Source organism: Macaca mulatta, chromosome 11 (assembly GCF_049350105.2).
Source record: "Macaca mulatta isolate MMU2019108-1 chromosome 11, T2T-MMU8v2.0, whole genome shotgun sequence".
Taxonomy (NCBI): Eukaryota; Metazoa; Chordata; class Mammalia; order Primates; family Cercopithecidae; genus Macaca; species Macaca mulatta.
The window spans coordinates 59758445-59782207 of NC_133416.1; the positions used below are offsets into that span (position 1 = coordinate 59758445).

General features: G+C 47.3%; 1 protein-coding gene and 1 long non-coding RNA gene across 2 annotated transcripts; one reads left to right on the top strand and one right to left on the bottom strand.

Moving 5' to 3' along the window:
- Nucleotides 1–1819: 1819 nt before the first annotated feature.
- On the bottom strand, nt 1820–12108 carry KRT73 (keratin 73). The gene is made up of 9 exons (XM_001098388.5): nt 11662–12108; nt 9748–9962; nt 8859–8919; nt 8157–8252; nt 7262–7426; nt 4777–4902; nt 4188–4408; nt 2870–2904; nt 1820–2076 (listed from the first exon to the last, which is right to left on the bottom strand). The coding sequence occupies exons 1-9, from the start codon at nt 12106–12108 to the stop codon at nt 1820–1822; spliced, it is 1623 nt and encodes a 540-aa protein (XP_001098388.2).
- LOC107000867 (uncharacterized) lies at nt 3471–8885 on the top strand. Its single transcript, XR_001448021.3, has 3 exons — nt 3471–5000; nt 5913–6407; nt 7138–8885. It is a non-coding gene; the product is annotated as an uncharacterized LOC107000867 (long non-coding RNA).
- Nucleotides 12109–23763: the final 11655 nt, after the last annotated feature.

A 23763-nucleotide genomic window follows, 5' to 3' on the forward strand; every position in this document is an offset into this window, starting at 1 on the left:
GGACCTGTTCAGATGCAACATGGGGGCTCCAACCTGAGTGTGTGCTAGCCTCTCACTCGCTTTTGCATCCTGTTGCATCCTGATCCATCATCATGGCCTTGGAATCTATGAGAAATCTCTGAGTATTTTCAAAACAAACGTTTCCCCCTGAATGCCTCCCTGGGCCTCACTTCACCTCTCCCATGCTCACAGTGGTTGAGCCCTCCTCTGTCCTGCTCCGTATCCTCCTAGAGCAGAGACCCAGCCACATCCAGGTGGAGTCCTGTCAACCTGGGACTGAAAGGCTTGTTACACTGGGCCCCACAGCTTTATGAAAAGAAAGCTGGGCGCGGTGGCTCAAGCCTGTAATCCCAGCACTTTGGGAGGCCAAGACGGGCGGATCACGAGGTCAGGAGATCGAGACCATCCTGGCTAACCCGGTGAAACCCCGTCTCTACTAAAAACAAATATAAAAAACTAGCTGGGCGAGGTGGCAGGCGCCTGTAGTCCCAGCTACTCGGGAGGCTGAGGCAGGAGAATGGCATAAACCTGGGAGGCGGAGCTTGCAGTGAGCTGAGATCCAGCCACTGCACTCCAGCCTGGGTGACAGAGCAAGACTCCATCTCAAAAAAAAAAAAAAAGAAAGAAAAGAAAGAAAAGAATCTGCAATTGTGTGTGTAACAGAGAGCCCCATTCTTAAACACATACATGTATGCACACACATATTCATACATACATAAACAAACTCATACATATACACATATACATAAACACCCATGCTCAACTCAGTGGGAACTTTACTAAGGGCCAAGAGAACATGTGTCATTACTTCAAAGAGGAGTCTCTACCTTTGGGCCTTTTCTTAGGGGGCGTGGAGCCATCATAATTTGACCCTAGGCTACCTAGAACTGGCCTTCTACTGCCTCTTGACCAGTTTTAAATCTTGACACCAGGCAAGCGTGGGCTCCTTTTTCCTGCCAATAACCCGAATGTTCTTAAAGATCCCCCATTCACTGGAGAATTGGCCTGAGAAAAGCATGACTTAGAAGGTGATGGTGAGATCACCCAGGCTGAGTAGGGTGTCTTTCACTTAGATCAGAAGATACTTCCAGACTTCAGGTGCCCCAGTCTCCCATTCATTGACCACTCCACATGCAGAAGAGACATGGACTGAGATGAGGACTCCTTTAGGAGAGAGAAGCAGCCTGACCCCACGTTGGCTTTATAAGTTTATTGGTAAGACACAGGAGCAGGGAGGTGAGGCCTAAACAAGGAAGTACCCACAGATGAAGAGCACAAATCCCTTGGTTGATAGAATTAGCCTCAAGGGGTACTCCAGGCTATGTAATACGCATTGGCTATGCAAGATACAACCTCCCACCAGGCGTTTTGCCTGAGCCACTATTGCTCTAACATGAGAGAGTTCCTGCAGGTGTATCAGTAGATCCGAAACCTTGTGTACCCAGGGAGCACATGGCCAAATAGTTACCGAGACAGGGTATGAAAGAGCAGCACAGGCAGATTGGGGTTACCTTTGAGAGACAGCCTTCCTCTGCACAGGGACATGCAGGCAGAGAAAGGGCCAAGTCTTCATCCAGAAGGGGAGGCTGAGTTAAAATGCCTCTTTGGATGGAGGCAGAAAGATGGGCTGCAGCTCTCGAATCCTGATTCAACATTAACAAAGACTGAGGCAGAGAGGTCAAGGAGAAGGAGGAGAGATCCACAGCAAAGCAAAGCAAGAAGGAGATGAGGACAAATGAGACAGAGGAATTTCCTAGAGGAGTCCGGAGCAGTCTGCCAGGGCAAGGCAGACTACTGGGAAATGGGCTGCCTTTCACTTTTATCTCATGGTTTTCTTGGTGGGTGAGCTTAGAGCTAAGGTCTTCCCCTGGGAGTCCTTGAATTCACTTGCACTCCCCAGCCTGGTCCTGGCTTCCCCACGGGGGCTGCAGTTCCCACTGCCAGTGACACAGCCCCCAGGCAGCATGCTGTAGCCCCCGCTGACAGAGCTGGGCCAGGAGCCATAGGTGCCAGCATTGCTGAATCCAAAACCAGCCCTGGCGCCTGCCGTCCCGGCCATGGAGCTGTTGATGACCGCTGCAGAGGAGGGAGGGATGAATGATCAGTGTATATCTCAGGACAGAGGTGGCCCTAAGTCCCCCTCCAACCTCCCAGCCCCACTAGCTTAAATGTCTGCTTCTTAAGCAAACACTTCCCATCAACCATGAACTTGGGTTCATTTGAGCAACTCAAGCACGGAAAGAAGAACCCCAACCCTGCAAGACTCCCAAGTCAGGCACCTTGTCATTCTGTAAACAAACAGGAGTAGCGAGGGCTTCCCCCAAGGGACAGATGATGCTCGAGCATCAGATAAGCCAGCAGGTTCTTGCATTTAGCTTTACAATACCTTCTGAGTATTTTCCAAAAGAATTTCCTGATTGTTAAAATTAGGGTAGTTTCTGCTGGCCCCGCTGTAAGAAGGAGACTGCCAAACACTGTGGGGCCAGCATTAAACTGACTTGCACAGTGGTCCACACACCGGTCTCCACTCCCAATAAGGAGGCACCACTCTGTGCTCAGTTTCCTTCATGCAGGAGAGCCGGCTGGGGGTGACAGGAGAGGGGAGGGGCTGAGAGTTTCACCGCAGCAGTGGGGAGACTGCTGTGAAAGAGGCCAGTGTGCAGTGTCAGAATGTGCTGGGCCCTGACTCCACCTGGAAGAAGCAGCTCTGATGCGGAGGCCACAGGTCTCAGCAAGGAGGGTGAGCATGTGATAAAGTGGTCAACAGGCAGAGCCAAGCTGTTCTCCAGGGGGCTGGGTGGTGGACACCCACCCACCTTGTGTTTGTTGATGGACTGAAAGTATTCCCTCAGAGTCATGAAATACTCACAAATGCTCACGGAGTTGGTGTATTCTCCAGACATCCTGCAAGAGAGAAAAGCACAGGAGAATCTGAATCACGTGGACTCCCATAGTGGCCCTCACTGCCTAAACACAGGCTGGGGATCCTCAGCCAGACCGGCTTAGCCTCCATGCACCTCACACTTGCCAGATGGCACTGGCTGTCCCTGAGTGTCTCTAAGCCCTCCCTCTCCCTCCTCAATCTATTCTTCCCACTGCAGAGATGTGGAACCTCCAACTTTGGAACCTCCAACAACATGACCACCCCCAAGGTCCCTCCTGCAGGGTTTCTTTTGAAGCCATTTCTTTACTACTGTGAGCAGCTGCCTGAATAAATACATGTGTGGAAAGATCGGGATCAGGAGTTGTACTAATGAACTAATTGTATAATTTTGGGACCAGTGACTTCTCTCCAGGTCTCAGTTATAAAATGGTGCTAGGTTAAAACAGGGTTTTTTGAATGTTCATGCTTCGTGTGCCACCCTTCCAACTGTTGCTAGGACCATGTTTGACTTGCTCTGTTAGATATTTAGTATTTTTAATTGACTGCCTTTTCCACAAAAGTGCATTTCTTTTAAAAAGAAGTTTTATATCACCAGAGTAAATAGAAACCAGTGTTATTACCTAACCAAATATAAATATAATGAAAATAAAACAATTTAAAACTTTTGGGCTAGATAATGCTATTATCTTCCCAAAGATTCTGCACCTGGGATCTACTGTCTGTTTATCAATAGGGGATATTTGCAAGTGTCTGAGAGGTGTTTTTGTGTTTTGTTTGTCTGTTTGTTTGTTTTTGAGATGGAGTCTCATTCTGTCACCCAAGTCGGAGTACAGTAGCGCAATCTCAGCTCACTGCAACCTCCGCCTCCTGGGTTCAAGCAATTCTCCTGCCTCAGCCTCCCAAGTAGCTAGATTACAGGCTTGCACCATCACATCCAGCTAATTTTTGTATTTTTAGTAGAGACGAGGTTTCTCCAATGTTGGCCAGGCTGCTCTCGAACTCCTGACCTCAAGTGATCCACCTGCCTCGGCCTCCCAAAGAGCTGGGATTACAGGTGTGAGCCACTGCACCTGGCCGTCTGAGAGGTGTTAAAAACACAACAGCACCCAGTTAAGACTTTCTTCAAAGAGTCAAAAGAGAACTGTAAAGGAAATTGCTGTCACATTATCTGGCTGGATGCTGTTTGAAACTATGCCTGTGGGTGAATTAAACACATCTCCAGCACCCCCACTCCCAAACACACTCTGGGAAACTTTGATTTGGAGACTTGCAAAGTTTCTTTCAGACCCTCGGTCCCACTCACCTGCACTCCTCGCCCTCCAGCAGCTTGCGGTAGGTGGCGATCTCGATATCCAGGGACAGCTTCACGCTCAAAAGCTCTTGGTACTCGCGCAGCATCCGTGCCAGCTCCTCCTTGGCTAGCTGCAGGGCGCCCTCCAGCTCATCCAGCTTGGCTCTGGCGTCCTTGAGGGCACAGTCCCCCCGCTGCTCGGTGTCAGCGATGGCCGTCTCCAGGTTGGCACACTGGGGTCAGGAGGTAGCATTTTCCCCTGAGTTCCTCCCTGGGCCTCACTTCACCTCTCCCATGCTCTCAGTGGTTAAGCCCTCCTCTGCCCTGCCCAATGTCCTAGAGCAGAGACCCAGCCACATCCAGGTGGAGTCCTGTCAACCCGGGACTGGGAGACTGGTTACACTGGGCCCCGTGGCTTTATGAAAAGAATCTGCAATTGTTCCAAACTTCAGATGGGAGCTAAGGGTGAGGGATGAGAGCAGGACCTCCATTTGAGGAAGGGGATTCTGAGATGGAGGCTCAGGAGAAGGAGGGGGCAGGGGGTGCTAAGCAGTTCACCCCTCCCTTAGGAGTGAGTAAGGAACACTCCAGTCCCCTTCACCTGCTTCTTCACACTCTCAATCTCTGAGCGCAGCCTTTGGATGAGACGGGTCAGCTCTGAGATCTCATTTTTGGTGTGTTTCAGGTCATCCCCATGCTGGCCGGCTGCTAGCTGCAGCTCCTGGAACTGGAGGAAAAGGAACCAAAGCAAGGACACTGACTCAGGGCCTGGCTGGGCTCAGCCTGGTACAGAGACTATGCCTGCACTTGTAGAGCCTGGCAGAGGTGGGTCTAGGTCACCCGCCTCACCAGATCTATCAGCAATCTCCCATTAAAGCATTGGTCCATTGCATTTGCTTGCCTTAAGCACGGCTGATCTCATAGGTGGTTAGAATTGGCCATAAGGTCTGTTGAATGACCCAGACTCTCCACATGGCAACCTTATAACACACAACTCCAATTATGACATTCCTCTGCCTATCGTCCTTCAAAGTCAAGGTCAAATTCAAACTCTTACATGGCATCCAGGGGCTCATTTCTTTCTGCCCTCGCCTAACACCTATCTGACTCTTCAGCTGGGCCAAACAGTCCCACAGTTCCCCCAGATGTCCCACGTGCTCTTGTGTCTCTGAGTCTTTGCCTAAGCCTCTCCTCCGACCTGAAAAACCCTCCCCCATCCATCCTCCTTTTTCCCTAGCTAGCTCCAACTTAGCCAGTGCAGAGTCACTTCCTCCATGAGGCCTTCCGTGACGTCCTGGTTGGGTGCAATTCTATTCCATTGCCCCGGTACACCAGTCCATAGGTCTCCCCACAGTATACTGTATTGTGAACCCATTTCCATGAGTTCTCCATCAGACCCAGAATGAATGGATGGCAGGGACTTTTCCTTTTAATTTTGAATTCCCAGTACCTAGCACAGTGCCTGGTTGGTGCTCAAAAAGAATCTGATGAATGAATGAGTGAGCCAATGAGCTGTCCATCTGTATTTTCTGTGACTCTCTCCCCTTGACACCTTAGCTGGGCCCCAGCCCACAGGCAGATTTACTGGGCTGGGATGGTGGGAGGGATTAGCATGGAGGAGTATTTTGTGTGCATGATGAGGGTAGATTCAGCTATACCCCAAAACCACTAGCCATGAAATTTGGGTCATCTACTAATTTGGAATTACTTCTGCCTTTGATGTCATCTATTAAACAGTCACAGAGAGTACATCAGTTCTACTCAGAATGTGACTCAAGCGGAACACAAAACTGGGACTGTTCAGCACTCTGGAGTGTTGTGTCTCTGTCCGTGGGCGCTCCACCACAGCATGGCCCAAGATTTAGGATTGTTCCTAAAGATGCCAAGTCATCCAGAAGGCAGAGAAGGCAGAGAAGGCAGAGGAGCTTCTCTCTTCACTCCTTTTGTTTTATCTTTGGTGCCAACCCTGAACAAGGAGCCTTCTCCCACTTCTCTGCAAGGCTGTGTGAGCAGGATGCCTCCCCGTGCACTGGTTCTGACACCAAGCAGCTTCATTCTGAGATGAACAGCTAAGCATCTTCCTGCCACTTCTCTCTCAAGCCACACAAAGCCCTTAGAGTAAATGCTTCTTCCCCAGAGTCAACTTCTGATTTTCTGCCCAAATGCAGTGGAAGTTGAAGTCTGTCACCTAGATTCTGATCTAGCTGCGTTACTTGCCAGCTGTTGCCTTTGGTAAGTAGCTTGAACTCCCTGGGCCCTACCTTCTTTATCTTTAAAAGGGAATCATCAAAATAAGCCATCATAATACTGTTATGATTCTGGCCATTCTCTACCCTATCTTGCAACAGTAATGTGAAAGGCTTTGGGGACTGAGGAGTTGAGTTTGAACCTCCACCAAGAAGCCCTGGCCTGTGTCTCCTAGACCTGGAAAGCCTCCCTCCTCCCCCACTGCAGGCTAGCAAGGAGGCAGGGAGAGGGATGAGATAAGGTCTCCCAAGAGTGGATTCCCTTGAGAAAGAGCCTGATAATGCAAGGAACAATTAGGAAGTTGCCATCTTGATCTGAGAAACGAAATTATCTAAAGAATCAGTTTCCACCTACCACCATTAGGGAAGTTAAGATCTGAGGACTCAAACTTCTGCTTTATCCTTGGAGTTAGACTTGAATGAAAAGATAGAAATTACTTGATTCCAGATCACACTGAAGAGACCCCCTCATTTATGATAATTAGCGGGGGCGTTGAGATGCCAACTACTCATGTTGCTTCTCCCCTCCAGACAGAACTCTCTGCCTCCAGGGAGTTGTTTCTGACCTGCCCCACCTGGTCCTAGTTCCTCAATCTGGACTCTGTTTGCACAACATTCACCTGCACTCAGCTGAGTGCATCCTCCAGGGGTGCTGTTGATCTAAGTGGGTCCCAAGGACAGAGCTGTGTCTTCTTCTCCCGTCTGGCTTCCCGCAGTGCCCAGGACGGTGCTGTGCTCCCAGCAAGCTATGGGTCACCACAGTGAGTCATGGGGCAGACAAGACAGAGTCTGGAGTGCAGGGCCCTGCACATGTCACTGTAGGGAGTTGTGTGGCCTCACCTTGGTCTGGTACAGGGCCTCGGCCTCGGCCTTGCTCTTCCGGGCGATCTCCTCGTACTGGGCACGGACCTCAGCAATGATGCTGTCCAGGTCCAGGTTCCTGTTGTTGTCCATGGACAGGATGATGGATGTGTCGCTGATGTGGGACTGGATCTGAGCGATCTCCTGCGGGGGAAACAAGGAAGCATGAAATACCTTCTGTGACCAGAGAAAGGTACCAAGGTGATGGCCCTGTCCCAGAGGGATGGCCCTAGACCATCCCACACAGATGGAAGCTGCACTCCCCAAAGCTTATAAGAACAGAGCTCACAGCCCAGAGGTTCCAATACCACATCTGAAAACTGCTGAATGGGTTTGAAGCAGCCCAGGAAGAAAACAGCCCGCACATCTGTCCCCTGAGACAGGACAGGAATGAGGAAGGTGGAAGACAACAACCTGGCTGCCACACACGGGACATGAAGGGACACAGGAGCCCAGGAATGCTTGGCCAACAGGTTGAGGCTTGAAATCAGATGTGCATAGAGAAGGTAGAAGGGGTATGAGGACTTCCTACCTCTATCCCTGGGATTCCTGCCCAAGACCCCAGGAAGCATCCCCAGTCACAGAGAGAAGAGAAGCAGGAATGAGAATATGCTTGGCTGAAGTTCAATTCCCACTGAACCCATTAAGGACTCTGGTTTCCTGAAGGAAGTGAAAGCAAGACATCCTCCGGGCAGTCAGGGATGGATGGGGCACCAGGATAGATGGCCACTCCCACCTTTGATCTACAAATTTCTCAGCACCCCAATGCTGGAGGTGCTCTGGACTGCTTAAGTTACTGATAAGTAAGAAACTGTTCATCACATATCTGTCCTTCCAGAAGACAGAACCAGAGGTGGAGCAGGGGGAGTCTTACCCCCTCATACAGGCACTTGAAGAACTTGATTTCTCCATCCAGGGCATCCACCTTGGCCTGCAGCTCCACTTTGCTCATGTAGGCCGCATCCACGTCCTATGGAGAATCCAGATACGCCCGACCTCACCTTTCTTCAAGCCCAGACAGGTCTGTCCAGCAAACTGACACCCGCAGGCCCTGCCCTAGCTAGCTGCCCAGGAATGGACTTCAGATCCAAGGGGTAGAAACCTGCCTTCCAGCCACAACTCACTGTCAGACTCACTGCGAAATCTGGGGCAAGTTTCTTGGGCCTCTGGAACTCCTTCTGCCTCTATTTCTTAGAGAAGGGTGTGGGACTCTATACCCCACTCAGCCGGTCATTCAGCCAACAGAGGGAGCCAAGGGCAGCCACAGCGATTTACCAGAAACCAGCAGAGTTGGAAGGCAAACCTGCAACCCCTCCCAAAGCCTGTCCTGTTCCCCAGCCAAAGTGGACATGAGTTGGCACTGACTATCCACATCTAGGTTCCTGTCCACAAAGTGCTATGTGCTAAACCAATACCCAGGTGTCCCAAGATGTCCCGAGCAGCAAGCCCTTCATCTCTTCCTTCAGCACTTCGGCTCCAGGCCCTTCTGCGGGGGCACTCAGACCTCAGTTGCTCCTCTCTCTTAGCCCAACACCCGCTGCTGGGGGACTGAAGGGAACCCATGTACCCTCCTCACCTTCTTAAGCACCACAAATTCATTCTCAGCAGTTGTGCGCTTGTTTATTTCTTCTTCATACCTGCAGGGAAAGCATCACAGTGAGCAGGGTGTGTGTCTGTGTGTGTGCATGTGTATACATTCTCATAGTGAAGTGGGAAAAGAGATGCCCATATTATATGCTTTTTAAGAGGTATTATTCTATACCCTTGCAAGTCCATCCCAACACACCAGGACTATTTGGCCAGAGTTGGAGGCTGGGTATGAAGTAACCTCCTCCTAAGCCTGGGTGGTTTGAGGTCTGATTTCTTCTGATGCCTGGGGAGTAAGTTCTCCCTCTTCCCACTCAATATCTGAATCACAGAAGCACACCAGCTACGCCTTTCAGCCATGATTCTTGTGTCAATCCTCCTGCCTGACACCCTACCAACAGCTCCCCTCCATCCCTAGGCAGGGGTTCCAAGGAAGCCAGAACTATCCCCCAGGGGAAAAAGAAGGCGCATGGCCCAAGTGTCCAGGACCTAAAGGCAACGAGGGAGGAAGCCCAACAGGAACTCCAACTCCTTTCCCGCTGCAGAGAGCAGCAGCTGGGTCAGGGGTGGTTCTTTGGAACTCAGCGGCACATTGGTGAGCTTAGGAACCAAGAGGCTGTGGCACACACAACACAGGCACTCTTGAGTGGGGAGCAGGAAGGAGCGTGCCAAGGAGGGGATCACCTGCCAGGACAGCCCTGACGCTGCCCAAGAGGCGGGTTGTCCACTGTCCAGTCTGCCTTGTTGCCCAAAGAAGGCTCTCATCTTGCCGGGACAGATGAACCCAGTACCTCCAAGGCCAGAAGCAAACATCCCAGTGCCTGCTGGGAAAGCCTCACCCTGGGAGGCAGGCCAGCCTAGAGCGGCATCCTGCTCACCTCTTCTTGTAGTCCTCTACCACTTCGCGCACGCTCCTCAGCTCTGAGTCCAGCCTCACCCTGTCCCCGCACAGCGTCTCCAGCTGTTTCCGCAGGTTGCTGATGTAGCCCTCGAGAATGGGCTCCAGGTTGTTCTTGCAGTTGTTCAGGTCCAGCTGCTGCAGCAGCTCCCACTTGGTCTCCAGCACCTGGTTCTGCTGCTCCAGGAACCGCACCTGGAACCCATGCCACACATACTTAAGCAATGCGGAGAGGGGATGTGAGATTTCCCTTCCTGGACAGGAACTGTGTTCTCTTATGCTACACTAGCTTTAAAAATGAGCCTCAGTCCTTAAAAATTGCCACCCATGCCACTCACACCCCCAATCCTTACCTAAGGTCCTTTATCTGACTGAAGTTCTCACTCTGAGGCAGCCCCTAAGGTCAGGAGGGGCACCAACATCTTCATTTCCCTCTCGAACTATCAAGATCTAGATCTCCTGTCTCTTTTGCACTTATCCAATCCTGCCTGGACTGATGTCCATGTTCAGCCCAAGCCATCTCTCCAAGGCAGCTCCTTAGACACAAGCTGGCCTGTGCTAGCCTTCACACTGTCGGGCCTTCTGCTTAGGGTCTGGTGGCCTGGCCCATGCTCTGCCTATTCTCTCCTTCCTTGTGCATGGGCTCTCCCAGCCCAATCAGAGGCAGATGCTCAGCTTATCTGGGGTCTCCGGCCCTCCTAAGTTGCTTTCATGTCTGCATCTCTACTATCTCAATCACAGCATTGCCCTAGCAGCAGAACAAGCATTCTGAAGTTGCAACCTACATATATATCACTCCCCTGCTTAAAACCCTCGGGTGGTTCCACATCACCCTCAGGGTCAAGTCCATATTCCTTATCACGCTGTTCATAATATGGTCAGCCCTCCTGGCTTCCTTCTTTACTCACACAGTGATCTCGTAAACCCAAGGTCTCCCGTTCCCTAGACAAGTTCTACCATACTGCACGTGCTCTCTCCCTAGATTGCCTTTTCCCCACCTCTGTCTGACAACTCCTACTCATGCCTCACCACCCTACCTCACTATCACTCTGGGTGAGCTTCCTCTGCTCCCCTAAGTTTAGGAAGTCTCTGTTTCCCAAGACTTTCCTACCACTTTGTTCCTCGGTGATTCTCAAACCTGAGTGCATCAGCATCACCTGGAGGGCTTGTTAAAATGCAGGGTGCTGGGCCCTACTGCAGAGGCTCTGATTCAGTTGCTCTGGGATGAAGCCTGAGAATGTGCATTCTAACAAGCGTCCAGGTGATGTTGATGCTGCTGGTTCCAGGGCCACTTTTGAGAACGACTGCTCTAGGGCACCATGACCTCCAGCTGCCTTGCCTCATAGGCTGCGTGTGTTACAGACTGAGTCTGAGCTGTCAGAAGACACAGGAGGAAGAGCTGGGTAGCATGGCAGTCTAGATGCCCCAGGTTGTCAAGGGCATCTCCTTCACCTGGCTTCTAAGTCTCAAAGGCTGTCACTCTCCTACTTCTCAACTCAGAGACCACTCTTTCTGCCTCCTGGACACCTTCCCGGGCTAGGCTGCTGGCTCTTCTCACCCCTCTGACCCTGGTCCCTTGCCTCTGATGTCCAGGCTTTGTCCAGTTCCTCCCTGGGCTGTCTGCATCCTGGGGAGGTGTCCTGCCTTCCTCTGCTTCAGACAGGGAGCGCCCCAAGGAAAATGAAGGTGGGGGAAGGAAGGGACTCTATGACATGAGCAAGCCTTATGGGCCCAGCACCTGGGGGGCTTTGAAGTTATTTACCTGGTGTCTGATTTTGCTAGGAGAAATGATTTCTTGCTCTCAGGCAAATTGAACCCACAAATTAGGGGAGTGGCTCCTTCCTCAGTTCTTAAAACGGGGAGCCCAAGATCAGCTTTCTCCAGGAAGACCCACCTTGTCAATGAAGGAGGCGAACTTGTTGTTCAGCACCTTGATCTGCTCCCGCTCCTGGGCACGCACTTTCTGGATTTCAGGGTCCAGCTCCACGTTGAGGGGTGCCAGGAGGCTCTTATTGATGGTGACCTGATGGATACCCCCGGGTGGGCACACAGACGGACTCACGGACCCCAAGGCCACACTGCCAAACATGCTGCCGGCAAAGCCACTGGCCCGGCCCCGGCCAAATCCATAGCCTCCTGCCCACCCACTGCCACTGGCCACATTGAAAGAGATGCTCCGGGCACCCCCCAGGCTGTAAAGGCTCCGACTGCTGAAGCCCCCACTGAGCCCTTTGCCCCCTGCTTGGTAGGAGGATGAGCTGCCCCCTGAGAGCACAGCTGAGCAGCCGCTGAAGCCCCCCTTGGCGGCAGCTCCCGACTTGTAGGTGAATTGGCGGCTCATGGTAGGAGGCCAGAAAGTGGGGATAAGATGCCAACTCTTAGCTGAGATGCAGTTCACCAGCCTGTGATCCTGGGTTCCCACTTTATAGGACTCAGGAGGGAGCCACTGGCCTAATTTGTGGGTTCAGTTTGCCTGGGAGCAAGAAATCCTTTTCTCCCAGCAAAATCAGACACCAGGTAAATAACTTGAAAACTCCCAAAGTGCTAGTCTTGCAAGTCTTGCTCATGTAATTTGAGTTTAACTAATGAACATGGGCAATTAGCATGGGCACATTATCCACAGAAAGATCTTGGGTGGGAGGTTTGTCGCAGTCTCAATTGCTGTTCCCCAGGGAGTGGTGGGACTGGGTTTGTAGGGGTACAGAGGGGAGACCTTTAATTGACAGTGTCATCTGTGAGAAATCTCACAACCATGCCAGCATCAGATGGGCTGCTTCAGGTACCCTGGCTGAGCTGCTTTTATGTGGTTAGGAAGAGGCTCCTCCTGCCTGGCTTCCTGGGGTTCCTGGAGATAGGTTTCATGGCTGGCCAGGGCCATAGGAGAGGAGCACACTGGGAATCCAGGCCCAGCCTCTGTCTGCCAGCCCCCTGCTGTGCCCTCCCAGGCAGCTCTCCTGCTCCTCTGTGCCAGTCAGGCTGCCCTGCTCACCTTCCTTTGCACACACTGACTTCTTTGTCCCTTTACCATCCCACTACCCCGACTCTTGACCTTGAAATAATGGTCACTTGGCACCGTTCACGATGGCTGACACTGGTGCAGCACTTTACAGTATAAAAGAGCTCCTCACACAAGAAGCTCATTTAATCCACTTAGTCTGCCTGGAGGGGAATGGTGATGATCCATATTAACAATGGGGAAACCAAGGTTCACATAACTGAGGATATCATTCCTTTAGCAAACATTTAGTGAGTCCTTTCTTTGTGTGAATCCCAGAGAACGAAAATGCCCCAAAAAAGCACAGGCCCCAGCCTTGAGGACTCCTCTTGGCTGGTCTTCTGACTCCACATTCAGAGCTATGCCAGCCTTTTTCATTCATCCATCCATCCATCCAACCAGCCAGCCAGCCATCTATGTGTTCACTCATTTATCCATTCATTTAACAGACTTCTATTGAGCACTGACTCTCTCCCAGGTACTGTGCTAGGCTCTTGGGTCCCGAATTAAGAAGACCCAACCTAGCTCACAATTTTGGAGGTGGGGAGGTAGGGCAGACATTTGAATTTTATGGATCCTTGACATTGCCAAAGTATGTGACCCAAGAGTTTCCCAAATCCCAAATCCCAAATATATCCATAGTATAGAATTTGCTCCATAAAACACAAGTATTTCCCTAGCTGAGTACTTGAATGAACACTTGGCCCATCCTTCTTTTCTATTTCTGTACAGAGGTTATGATAGGCCCCTAAAACTGTTGTACTAAGCAATTGCCAAATTCAACCTCCCCTCTTTTTTATACAATACAGTTGTTTTCTAGTTAAGAATAATCATGGCGGGGCACAGTGGCTCAAGCCTGTAATCCCAGCACTTTGGGAGGCCAAGGAAGGCGGATCACGAGGTCGGGAGATCGAGACCATCCTGGCTAACACAATGAAACCCTGTCTCTACTAAAAAATACAAAAAACTAGCTGGGCGAGGTGGCGGGAGCCTGTAGTCCCAGCTACTTGGGAGGCTGAGGCAGGAGAATGGCGTAAACCTGGGAGGCGGAGCTTGCAGTGAGCTGAGATCTGGCCACTGCACTCCAGCCTGGGTGACTGAGCAAGACTCCATCTCAAAAAAAAAAAAAAGAATAATCATTTTCTTAGATGTCTTCAATTTCACTAAAGGCAATGCCACTTGGCAATCCTTTAATCTTTTTTAGCTACACAAAGTTTCTATTCTTTTTTTTTTTTTCTCTTCCTTTGTAAGTTTCTTTGTAAGGCACAAAGAAGACCAAAAAAACTGCATTGTGATGAGAATGCTGAGTATTCCAGCCAGAATCACTCCCTAATTGGCTCATTTCAGCACACCAGCACTGGGGTGGAGGTGATTCAGACCCACATCTCAGCAAAACTACAAACTGCTGCATGTCACAGGCCTTGATATCACCCCAGTGGCATTTATGCTGTGAATGCCAACTCTGCAGTGTGGCGTGGGTGTGCTTACGAGCAAACAGCCCCTCTCCTTATGGTTTTCACTTCCCCTCCCCTCCCTGGCCTTCTCGTCTTGTGAACCTGCCACAGAGGCACCCCCAGAAAACTTCTCTGATGACTTTCCTAATCCAATCACACCTCTCTTCCCAGCCTCCCATGTATCATTTGTTGTCCAAACAACAGCATCTATTATGTCAATTGTCTCTTCTAATTTGATGTCTCTACCTGTGTCCAGGAGGTATGTCAATCTTTCCTGATGGCCAGAAATTTTCCTGAGGACAAGATCCAGGTCCTATCCTCCCTTTGGTCCTCTCTACTCACTTCCCAGAACTCCAGTGGTGAAGGACTCTCAGGCAGTCATGGACTAGGCTAAAAACTCTTAGGTGCCCTTTGAAATCATTCTCCCTAAGAACAGTGTCCCTAGCACTTGTCATTAAAACTCCTCTAAATTGGTTTTCACATAGTGAGCTCCTTATATTTCACATTGTGCTATTGCCCTCACCAGGGGAAACTCAATGCCAGATGAACCCACTTACCAAGTCAGCCCCACTTCCCACAGTGGAGCTGTCCTGCCACTAGCCTCTGCCCAGACTCTAGGGCAAGAGTTTCTGATGGTTTCAGAAAAGAGAGATAAAGACAGAGAGAGAGGGAGGAAATCAACTTCCTGTCACCCCCAGGGGCAATCAAATAAATATTGTGAAATCAGTATTCCACATGTAGATATTCCACATCTGGAAAGATGAAGTAGATACACTTTTCCCTTCTTCACAAACATAAGAAGACTCTGAAGGGTAGAGAAGAAGGCACACCAACAGGGACCTCAGGACCCAGTGAAAGACATGATGGAGATTTCTCTAGGGTTTCTATTTGTCTCCTATATTCCAGACTTGGGGCAGAAAAAGGCAGGAATCTGGAAAGGCTCAGATTTTTAAAGACTGAACAAAAGCCTCATCTCTGTAGCCACATCATCGGGAAAGTGGCAGCCTAGCAAGACAGAAAACTTACAGAGAATAATCACTGTATTTCATCCCAACACACAGAAAAAACTATGGTTTCACCCACACCCACATCAGCAAAAGCTGAGTGGGAGGCCTAGACCTTCACACTCACCAGGCTATAATGAGGTGCCCTAACTGCCCCCTCCCCCAGCAGTTAGGTGGAATCAGGGAAGTCCAAGAAAGAAGCTGGGATTTCATCCCCACCAGGAGATAACAAGTGCCTGACCCACTTGGTGCCAGTGGAGACCATGTGGGGAGCCCAGACTTCCACCCTTACCTGGCAACAACAAGGTAGCATCCACACCCTTTCCCCTGCAAGGGCAATGTCAGAAGAAGGCAGCCAAAGCAGAAGATTTCAACAATATCCAGAATCTCATAGTAATACCAAAACGTCCAAATTTTTATTTTAAAAATCACTCATTGTGCCAAGAACAAGGAAGTTCTCAAAGTGAATGAAAAAAAAGACAATTGATAGATACCAATACCTAGATGACAAAGTTGTTAAAATTATCTGACAAAGATTTCAAAGCAGCCGCAATAAACATGCTTAAATGAACAACTAAGAACATGCTAAATAGATGAAAAATTAGACAGTTTCAACAAAGAAATTTAAAAACCAGAAGAACTAAATGGAAGTTTTATTTATTTATTTATTTATTTATTTATTTATTTATTTATTTAATAACCAAGCCCAACTTGCTTGTTTTATTGGAGAAGAGGATATGGAATAAACAGCTGGGACCTGAGTCTGGGAAGAACCCCGTCCCCTCCCCATACATGCCCACTGCTCCAAATTAAAAATAGCCAACTATGGGAGAGCAGCCAAGACAACAACTGGGGGCAGGGGAAGGAGACACGGAACTCAAGGGCAGTGGTGAAGAGACCATGCATGTGCTGGGAGGGCCCAGAGGGAGCAGCAACACGAACAGTGCAAGTACAAGTCTCTGTGTCTTCCCTGGGGTTATGTATGTATAATATGTAGAGATGAGGCCTTCTATCTCACTTGTCTCCCTTCTGCTCCGTGCTGCCTGTCACAGTCCCAGCTCCTCTTTCCACATGAGGGTGAAGGGAAGTGGGGGATAAAGAAGTCATCACTGAATTGCGATCAGACCCACATCCATCAGCTTCTGGATCTTTAAATGGAAGTTTTAGAACTAAGAAATAGAATAACCAAAATAAAAAAACTCAATGGATACACTTAACAGCAGAATAAAAGGCCAGAGGAAAAAATCAGTGAACTGAAAGAGAAGACAATAAAAATTACCCAATCTGAATAATAAAGGAAACTGAACAATAGACTGAAAAAGAATAAAATGAACCAAGTCTCAGGATCAGGGAGACTCTAACAAAAGATCTAACAGTCAAGTCACTGGGGTTCAGAAGGAAAGGAAAATAAGGATTGCTGAAAAAGAACTCACAGAAATAAGGAATAAAAATTCCCCAAATTTGGCAAAAGACATAAACTCACAGATTCAGGAAGCTGAGCAAACCCTAAATAGAATAAACCCAAATAAATTTATGCCCAGACATATTAGAGTCAGAATTCTGAAAACTACAAAGAAAAACCTGAAAGCAGGTAAAGAGAAGCAATGCTTTAGCTTTAGGGAAAAAACAATTTGAAGGACAGAAGATTTCTCATCAGAAACTATGGAGGCTAGCAGGGAGTGGCATAGTTTTCAAGTGCTGAAAGCAAAGAACTGTTGATGCAGAATTCAATGCCCAGTAAAAATATCCTTCAGTAATGAAGAGAAAATGAAAACATTCTCAGATGAAGAAAAACTAAGAATGTGTTTCCAGCAGGCCTACCCTAAAAGAATGGCTAAAGTAAGTTCTCTAAACAGAAAGAAACTGATAAAAGAAGACAACTTGAAACATTAGGAAGGAGGAAAAAAAATGATAATTTTTTTTAAATGAGTTAATACAATAGACTTTCCTTCTCTTGAATTTCCTATAAATTATGTTCAATGGTTGTGGCAAAAATTCTAACACTGTCTGATATGATTCTAAATGTATTTAGATGAAATATTTAAGAAATTATATTATAAATGAGAGAGAGTAAAGGAATATAAAGAGGTAAGGATTCTTCAACTGATAAAATAATGATAGCAATAGACTGTGATAAGTTATGTATATATAATAAAATACTCAACAGCACTAAAAATGCTATACAAGAACATTTACTAAAAGACACAATACACAAATCAAAATGGATTCTTAACAATGTTCAAGTAACCAACAGGACAGTAAGAGAAAAACATAAATGGAAAAAAGAGAACAATTAGAAAACAAAAATTTTAATGGCAGCTTAAGCCCTAATATATCAATCATTATGTTAAATATAAATGGTCTAAATATACCAATTAAAAGGCAGAGACTGACAGAGTATATTTTGAAACATGAACCAACTATATGCTATCTACAAAAACTCATCTCAAATATAAGTGGCTAGATTAACACCAGATAAAGTACTTCAAAGCAAAAAAAAATATGAGACAGAGAGAGACATTGTATAATTTAAAAAGACCAATTCACCAAGAAGAAACAGTGCTTTAGTAAGAAGACATTCCTAATGTTTATGCACCAAACAAAAGAATTGCAAAATATGTGAATGAAAGACTGATGGAACTAAAATATTAGACAGACAAATCCACAATTATAGTTAGGGACTCCAATATTCCTTTCTCACAGTCAATAGAACAATTAGCAAGAATATTATCAAGGATATGAAAGAACTCAACAGTACCATCAACCAACAGGATCTAATTGATATTTGTAAGACATTCTGCCTAACAAAAGCAGAATAAATATTCTGTTCAAGTGCCCACAGGACATATACCAAATTGGGTCATATTCTGGAATATAAAATAAACCTCAACAAGTTGTAAATAACTTAAACCATGCAGAATATGTTCTCTAACTAAAATAAATAAACTGAACATAAACAAAGGAAAGATAACAGGATCTATCCAAACACTTATTAACTAAACAATATACATCTAAATAATTCATGGGTTGAAGAGGAAGTCTCAAAAGAAAATTTTTAAAGCACATTATTTGCAAATACACTCACATTTGGAGGTACTGGGAGTTAGGACTTTAATATATCTTTTTTTGGAGAATGCAATTCAATCCATAACAGAAACAAAAAGCACAAGCAACAACAAAACAAAACAAAAAAAAAGATAAATTGGACCTCAACTAGTTTCTGACACAGAGTCAAAAATAATTCAGTGGAAGAAAGTTAGCCTTTTCAACAAATGGTGCTGAAGTGATTGTACATACAAAAAAAAAATCTTGATCTAAGTCTCATATTTTGCACAAAAATTAACTCAAAATAGATCACAGACTTAACTGACTATAAAATGTAAAACTATAAAACTTTCAGGAAAACAACGGGAGAAATCGTCAAGATAAAGGGTAGGTAAAGAGGTCTTAGATTTGGCATCAAAAGCATAATCCATATAAGGAGAAATCTACTGGACTTCATCAAAATTAAAAACTTTGTACTGCAAAAGACCTTGTTAAGGAGGATGAGAAGACAAGCAACAGACTGGGAAAAATTATTTGCAGACCACATATTCAGCATAGGACTAGGATCTAGAATACATAATGGACTCTCAGAACTCAACAACAAAAGAACAACAATTGCATTAGAAAATGGGCAAAAACATGACAAGACTTTCACTGAATAGGACATACCGATGGCAAATAAGCACACAAAATGATATTCAACATTAGGGAAATACAAATGTAAGCCACAAGGAGATATTACTCAACACCAATCAGAATGGCTTCAAGAAAACTTAGTGGCAACACTAAATGCTGGGAAGGACCCACAGAAACTAGAGCATTCATATATTGCTAATGGGAATGTAAAATGGCACAGCCACTCTGGAAAACAGTTTGACAGTTTTTAAAGAACCAAACAAGCAACTCCCATACATCCCAGCAATTACAAACCTGATCATTTATCCCATGAGAAATGAAATCTCATGTTCACACAAAAACCTGTATGCAAACATTTATAGCAGCTTTATTTGTAATAGCCAAAAAATGCAAATGATCTAGGTGCCCTTCAATGGGTGGCAAACCGTGATACATTCATGTCATGGAGTACTACTCAACAATGAAAAGGAATTAACTATCAGTACATGCAATGACCCATGTGAATCTCTAGCGAATTATACTGAGTTAAAAAAAAAAAATCCTCAAGGACTGTATGATTCGTATATTGTATGATTCCATTTATGTAATACTCTTGAAAAGATTCCATTTACATAACATTCCTGAAATACAGAAATGGGGAACAGATTAGTAATTGCTTGGGGGTTGAACAGAGTGTTACAGGAGAGAAGTGGATGTGTCCAAATGAGGACAACATGAGGGAAATTTGTGATGATGGAAATGTTCTATATCTTAATTATAGATATAGAATTATTACGTTCTCAACACTAATACAAAAGGGTGACCAAGACCTCTGGCTATTGGGAAGCAGGTAAGTGAAGGTGCAGAGTATAGTGGGACAGATGCTATCTTGGGAAGAGTATCTCAGGAACAAGGGACTCAGATTAGGAGGATAAGGGAGACTTCCTTAATGAAGATCCCTCAAAGCTGAAACCTGAAACTGAAAGATGAAGAGTTAGCCAAGGGGAAGGGAGTGTTTAAGTAGAGGTGCTCTATATCTTAATTATAGATATAGATATATGTTACCATCTTGTAACATTTACTGAGCACATTAGTGAATTAAGCATGTATATGACAGGTACTGTTCTGAGCACACTAATCTTCAAAATAACTCCATCAAGAAGGTTCAATTAACATACATTTTATAGATAAGAAAACTGAAGCACAGAAGGTTAAGTTACTTGCACAAGGTCACATAGCTAGAACCAGGACTGGAAGCCAGGCAGCCCACTGCAGAGTCCATCCTTTTAACCACTACTGCCTGAAATCTTTCTAAAAAAAAATCAGCCCTTTCCCTGACGCTGAGATTCTTATTTAAAAGGTCTGGGTCAGGTCTTGAGTTTGGAGAGTTTTTTAAACTTCCTCATATTGTTTTCATCAGAGCCTGAACCCACTCTCAGGAGTTCTGCCTTTTAACAGCACAATCAGGAGCAAGATACCCCAACTCGTATCCCTCTGACCAGAGTTTAGTTTCATGGCCACAGTTATTTTCAAGGGAGGCTGGGAAATGTCATCTTTGGGTGGCTGGCCATGTGCTCATCTAAATTTCTAATTCTGTGAAAGAAAAGGAGAAAGGATACGGGGGCCACCCAGCAGGCTCAGCTATGCCCTGCCTGCTAGGTGAGCAAGCATTCTTGCCATTGTGTCTAACAGTCCACTGCTCAAAGCTGCAGCATGGAGTCCAAATCTGGGAAGGCAACGCAGCCATAGGATGACTAACCTTTTCCATTTGCCTGGGCTTATTGGGTTCTCAGGATGCGGGACTTTCAGTTTCAAAACCAGGAAAGTTCCAGGCAAACAGGAACAAGGTGGCCACTCTACCTTGGCCACCTCTAAGCAGAAGTGCTCTCTCGTCCTGATCTTGCCCCGCCCACCTGTCCTGCCACATCTCTCTCCAAGCTCCACCAGACTGCACTTTCTCATGCTCTTGTCAACCTCCTTTTCTTTCATTTGACCAATTCAACCATTTATGGTGCACCTACTTATGTGCCCAGCACTGCTCTGGTCACAGTAGATATAGCACCTCTACTTAAACACTCCCTTCCCCTTGGCTAACTCTTCATCTTTCAGGTTTCAGGTTTCAGCTTTGAGGGATCTTCATTAAGGAAGTCTCCCTTATCCTCCTAATCTGAGTCCCTTGTTCCTGAGATACTCTTCCCAAGATAGCATCTGTCTCACTATACTCTGCACCTCCACTTACCTGCTTCCCAATAGCCAGAGGTCTTGGTCACCCTTTTGTGTTAGTGTTGAGAACAGAATCTGGCACATAAATGGTTGTTGAATGAATGCATGCTGCCTCTTCAGAAGTGTAGGAGTGGCTCAAAGGCAGGACCTGTGCCCCATTATCCCTGGCTATCTTCCTCCCCTTGCTGCTGAAAACAGAGCTCACAGCAGGGAATTTTTGATAAGACCTGCCTTCCAATACAACACCTCTGGACTCCGAGTGCAGTGCTGGACTGGAAACTGCCTTCTGAGCAAAGCAGGAGACAAAACAGGAAAGCTGCCCTTGTGACCCAAGCCCCCAGGCTGCTTTTCCCACTCCACACCTTCTGGCCATTTAGTTGCCTGATAATAATCCTCCTAACAATAATGATAGCAACACTATTACCCCACAATTAGCCAATAATAACACCAGCTTGGCTGCCAAACAAGGCTCAAGGCCTAAAGTTATTGCTGTAAAAAATGGAAGCTGAGTTTTCCTAATAGAGAGAGGAAACAAGGGTCCTTTGTGCCCACCTTCCAAAGCTGAACAGGAACAGCACCCCTTCCAGTGTTCCCTCCTGTCAGCACAGACAGCCAAGCAAGGACAGAACAGAGTGAACATATGTGTGTGTGTGTGTGTGTGTGTGTGTACACATGCACATGTGGGCCTTGCAGGATGGCAATCTGGGGGTAGTGAACAATACTCAGTGACAATCTTATTAGTGAATATTTTTAAAGTTTCCAAACAGAATCTATGCCCCATGAAATTTAATGGAAAGCTGTGGGAGAGAGGGTAAGGTGGCAGTGGGCAACCCTTTACAACAAAACACAGGATGCAAGATCTCCTTCATAAACTGCAGGGTTCCAGGGCTCTAGTCACACCCCTTACAGCCCAACAGGTCACACTGGACATTATTTCAAACTAGACTGTGCCTGAAGCATGGCCCTTGTGAAGGATTTGCTTCTGCTATGTTTTCATCCTCATTCTGGCAGAGGGGAGACACCTGAACCCAGCCCACTCTCAGGCTGCTCTCTAGGTGGATACCACCTGACTTTCTCAGGGAATGGGGCGGGGTCAGGCTAACACACTTTCACCCTCCCAGTCCCCATAGATCTTCCGCTCTCCTCCTCCCTTTGGTGGCCACTCAGGGTCTATGAATCCATGGAAGGCAGAGAGTCCCTCTGTCTCAGAATGAGTCATAGGAGGCCTTGTAAAATGAAATAAAAACAACTTCTTGCTAAACATGGTTGCAGATTATCAGTACCATGGCTGACATCCACTAAGGTGGATAACTGAGAATTGAGAGTATCATGTTTCAAAAGGTGTTTATGCATGCCCTTACTTCAGGACCAGAGACAGGAGAAGAGCTCTTGCTTCTGCATCACAGAACAAGACAGTGCAGGCTAAGACCACTATGAGGCTGCAGGGAGAGGCAAGGGAGAAGGTGACTGACACCCAAAGACCCACTGAGAGGGGCTTTCCTGTGGGGCCTGGTGTTTGGATGCATGAGGGAGAAGAGAAAAAGCATTTGTTTTGACCCAAAAGCCCATCTCCAAATTGCCACAGAAGGTGGAGCCAGAGCAGGTATGCACTCTCAGGCAGACAAATACCAAGACAGAGCAGGGCCAGAAGATTGGCCTTTGCCTCTGGGAGGGAGACCCACAGGTTTCTGTGCCCTGAGCTGGAGACCTGGACTCTCATTAAACTGGACTCTTCATCTCCCAAGTAAGGAGCGTGTCCAAGATTCCTAGCTTGAGGTCTGGACCCTCAGAAGCTCCAGCTGTCCCCTGAGGACCTGGCAGCCCTAGACATGAACCCGGATGCTGCACCAGACCCTCAGGAGATGGTGCCCCCTCTCAGGAAGGCTCTGTTCCCTGAGCAGAAGCCAGACACAGTGGCCCGAGAGCTGAGACAGTGCTTGACACCACAGCTGAGGGGAGACAGCTCCGTGCACCCCAACACCCTTTCTACATCCCTTAATATCCATCTCACACAGCATTGAGGGGCGCCTTCTTGAAGTGTCCCATGAAGGAACAGTGGCCAGGGCTCCCACACCACCCAGTGTCTGGGCCATGCGTCCACCACAGGCAAAGAGCCCTGAAGGTAGGGTCTCCCCTTCTCCACCTGGAGGCAGCGTGAGCTTCTACATGCAAGAGGAACCCTGCAGCTCCTCTACTGTGGAGGAGGAACCTTCACAGGGCCACAGACAAACAGTGACTTGCTCAAGGCCACATAGCCAGTGCCTACAGAGCAAGCTCAGGGCCCCAGGGCCCCAGCTACCTGGCCAAAGGCTCCTTCCTTTTACTCTCAGGAAAAGGGAAGAGTGGATCCTGACCACCCCGCAAATCCACCGCCATCTACATAGAGCAGCTCATGTTGTTGGTGACTTCTCTAGATTGCCTGCTAACATGAAAACAGAATAATCAGTAGATCCTCTCATGGGGCTCAGAGGAGAACAACGTCAGAGGAAAGGATACCTCAAATCTGCTTCATAATTCATAATTCAATCTCACGCTGGGAATCACATCAACTCCTGCATAGAGTAACAAGAGCAGCCCTTCTCAATCTGTTTGTCACAGGTAAATAACTGTGGCAAGTGCTTTACAAAGATAATCTCCTTTAATCCCCACAACAGCACTAT

What these genes read in the sequence shown, in the direction of transcription:
- KRT73 (XM_001098388.5), bottom strand. Translation starts at nt 12,108, where the DNA reads ATGAGCCGCCAATTCACCTACAAGTCGGGAGCTGCCGCCAAGGGGGGC. An exon ending in TCGCCTCCTTCATTGACAAG is followed by an intron (nt 9,963 to 11,661) that starts GTGGGTCTTCCT and finishes CATGGGTTCCAG; the next exon opens with GTGCGGTTCCTGGAGCAGCA. An exon ending in AATTTGTGGTGCTTAAGAAG is followed by an intron (nt 8,253 to 8,858) that starts GTGAGGAGGGTA and finishes GATTCTCCATAG; the next exon opens with GACGTGGATGCGGCCTACAT.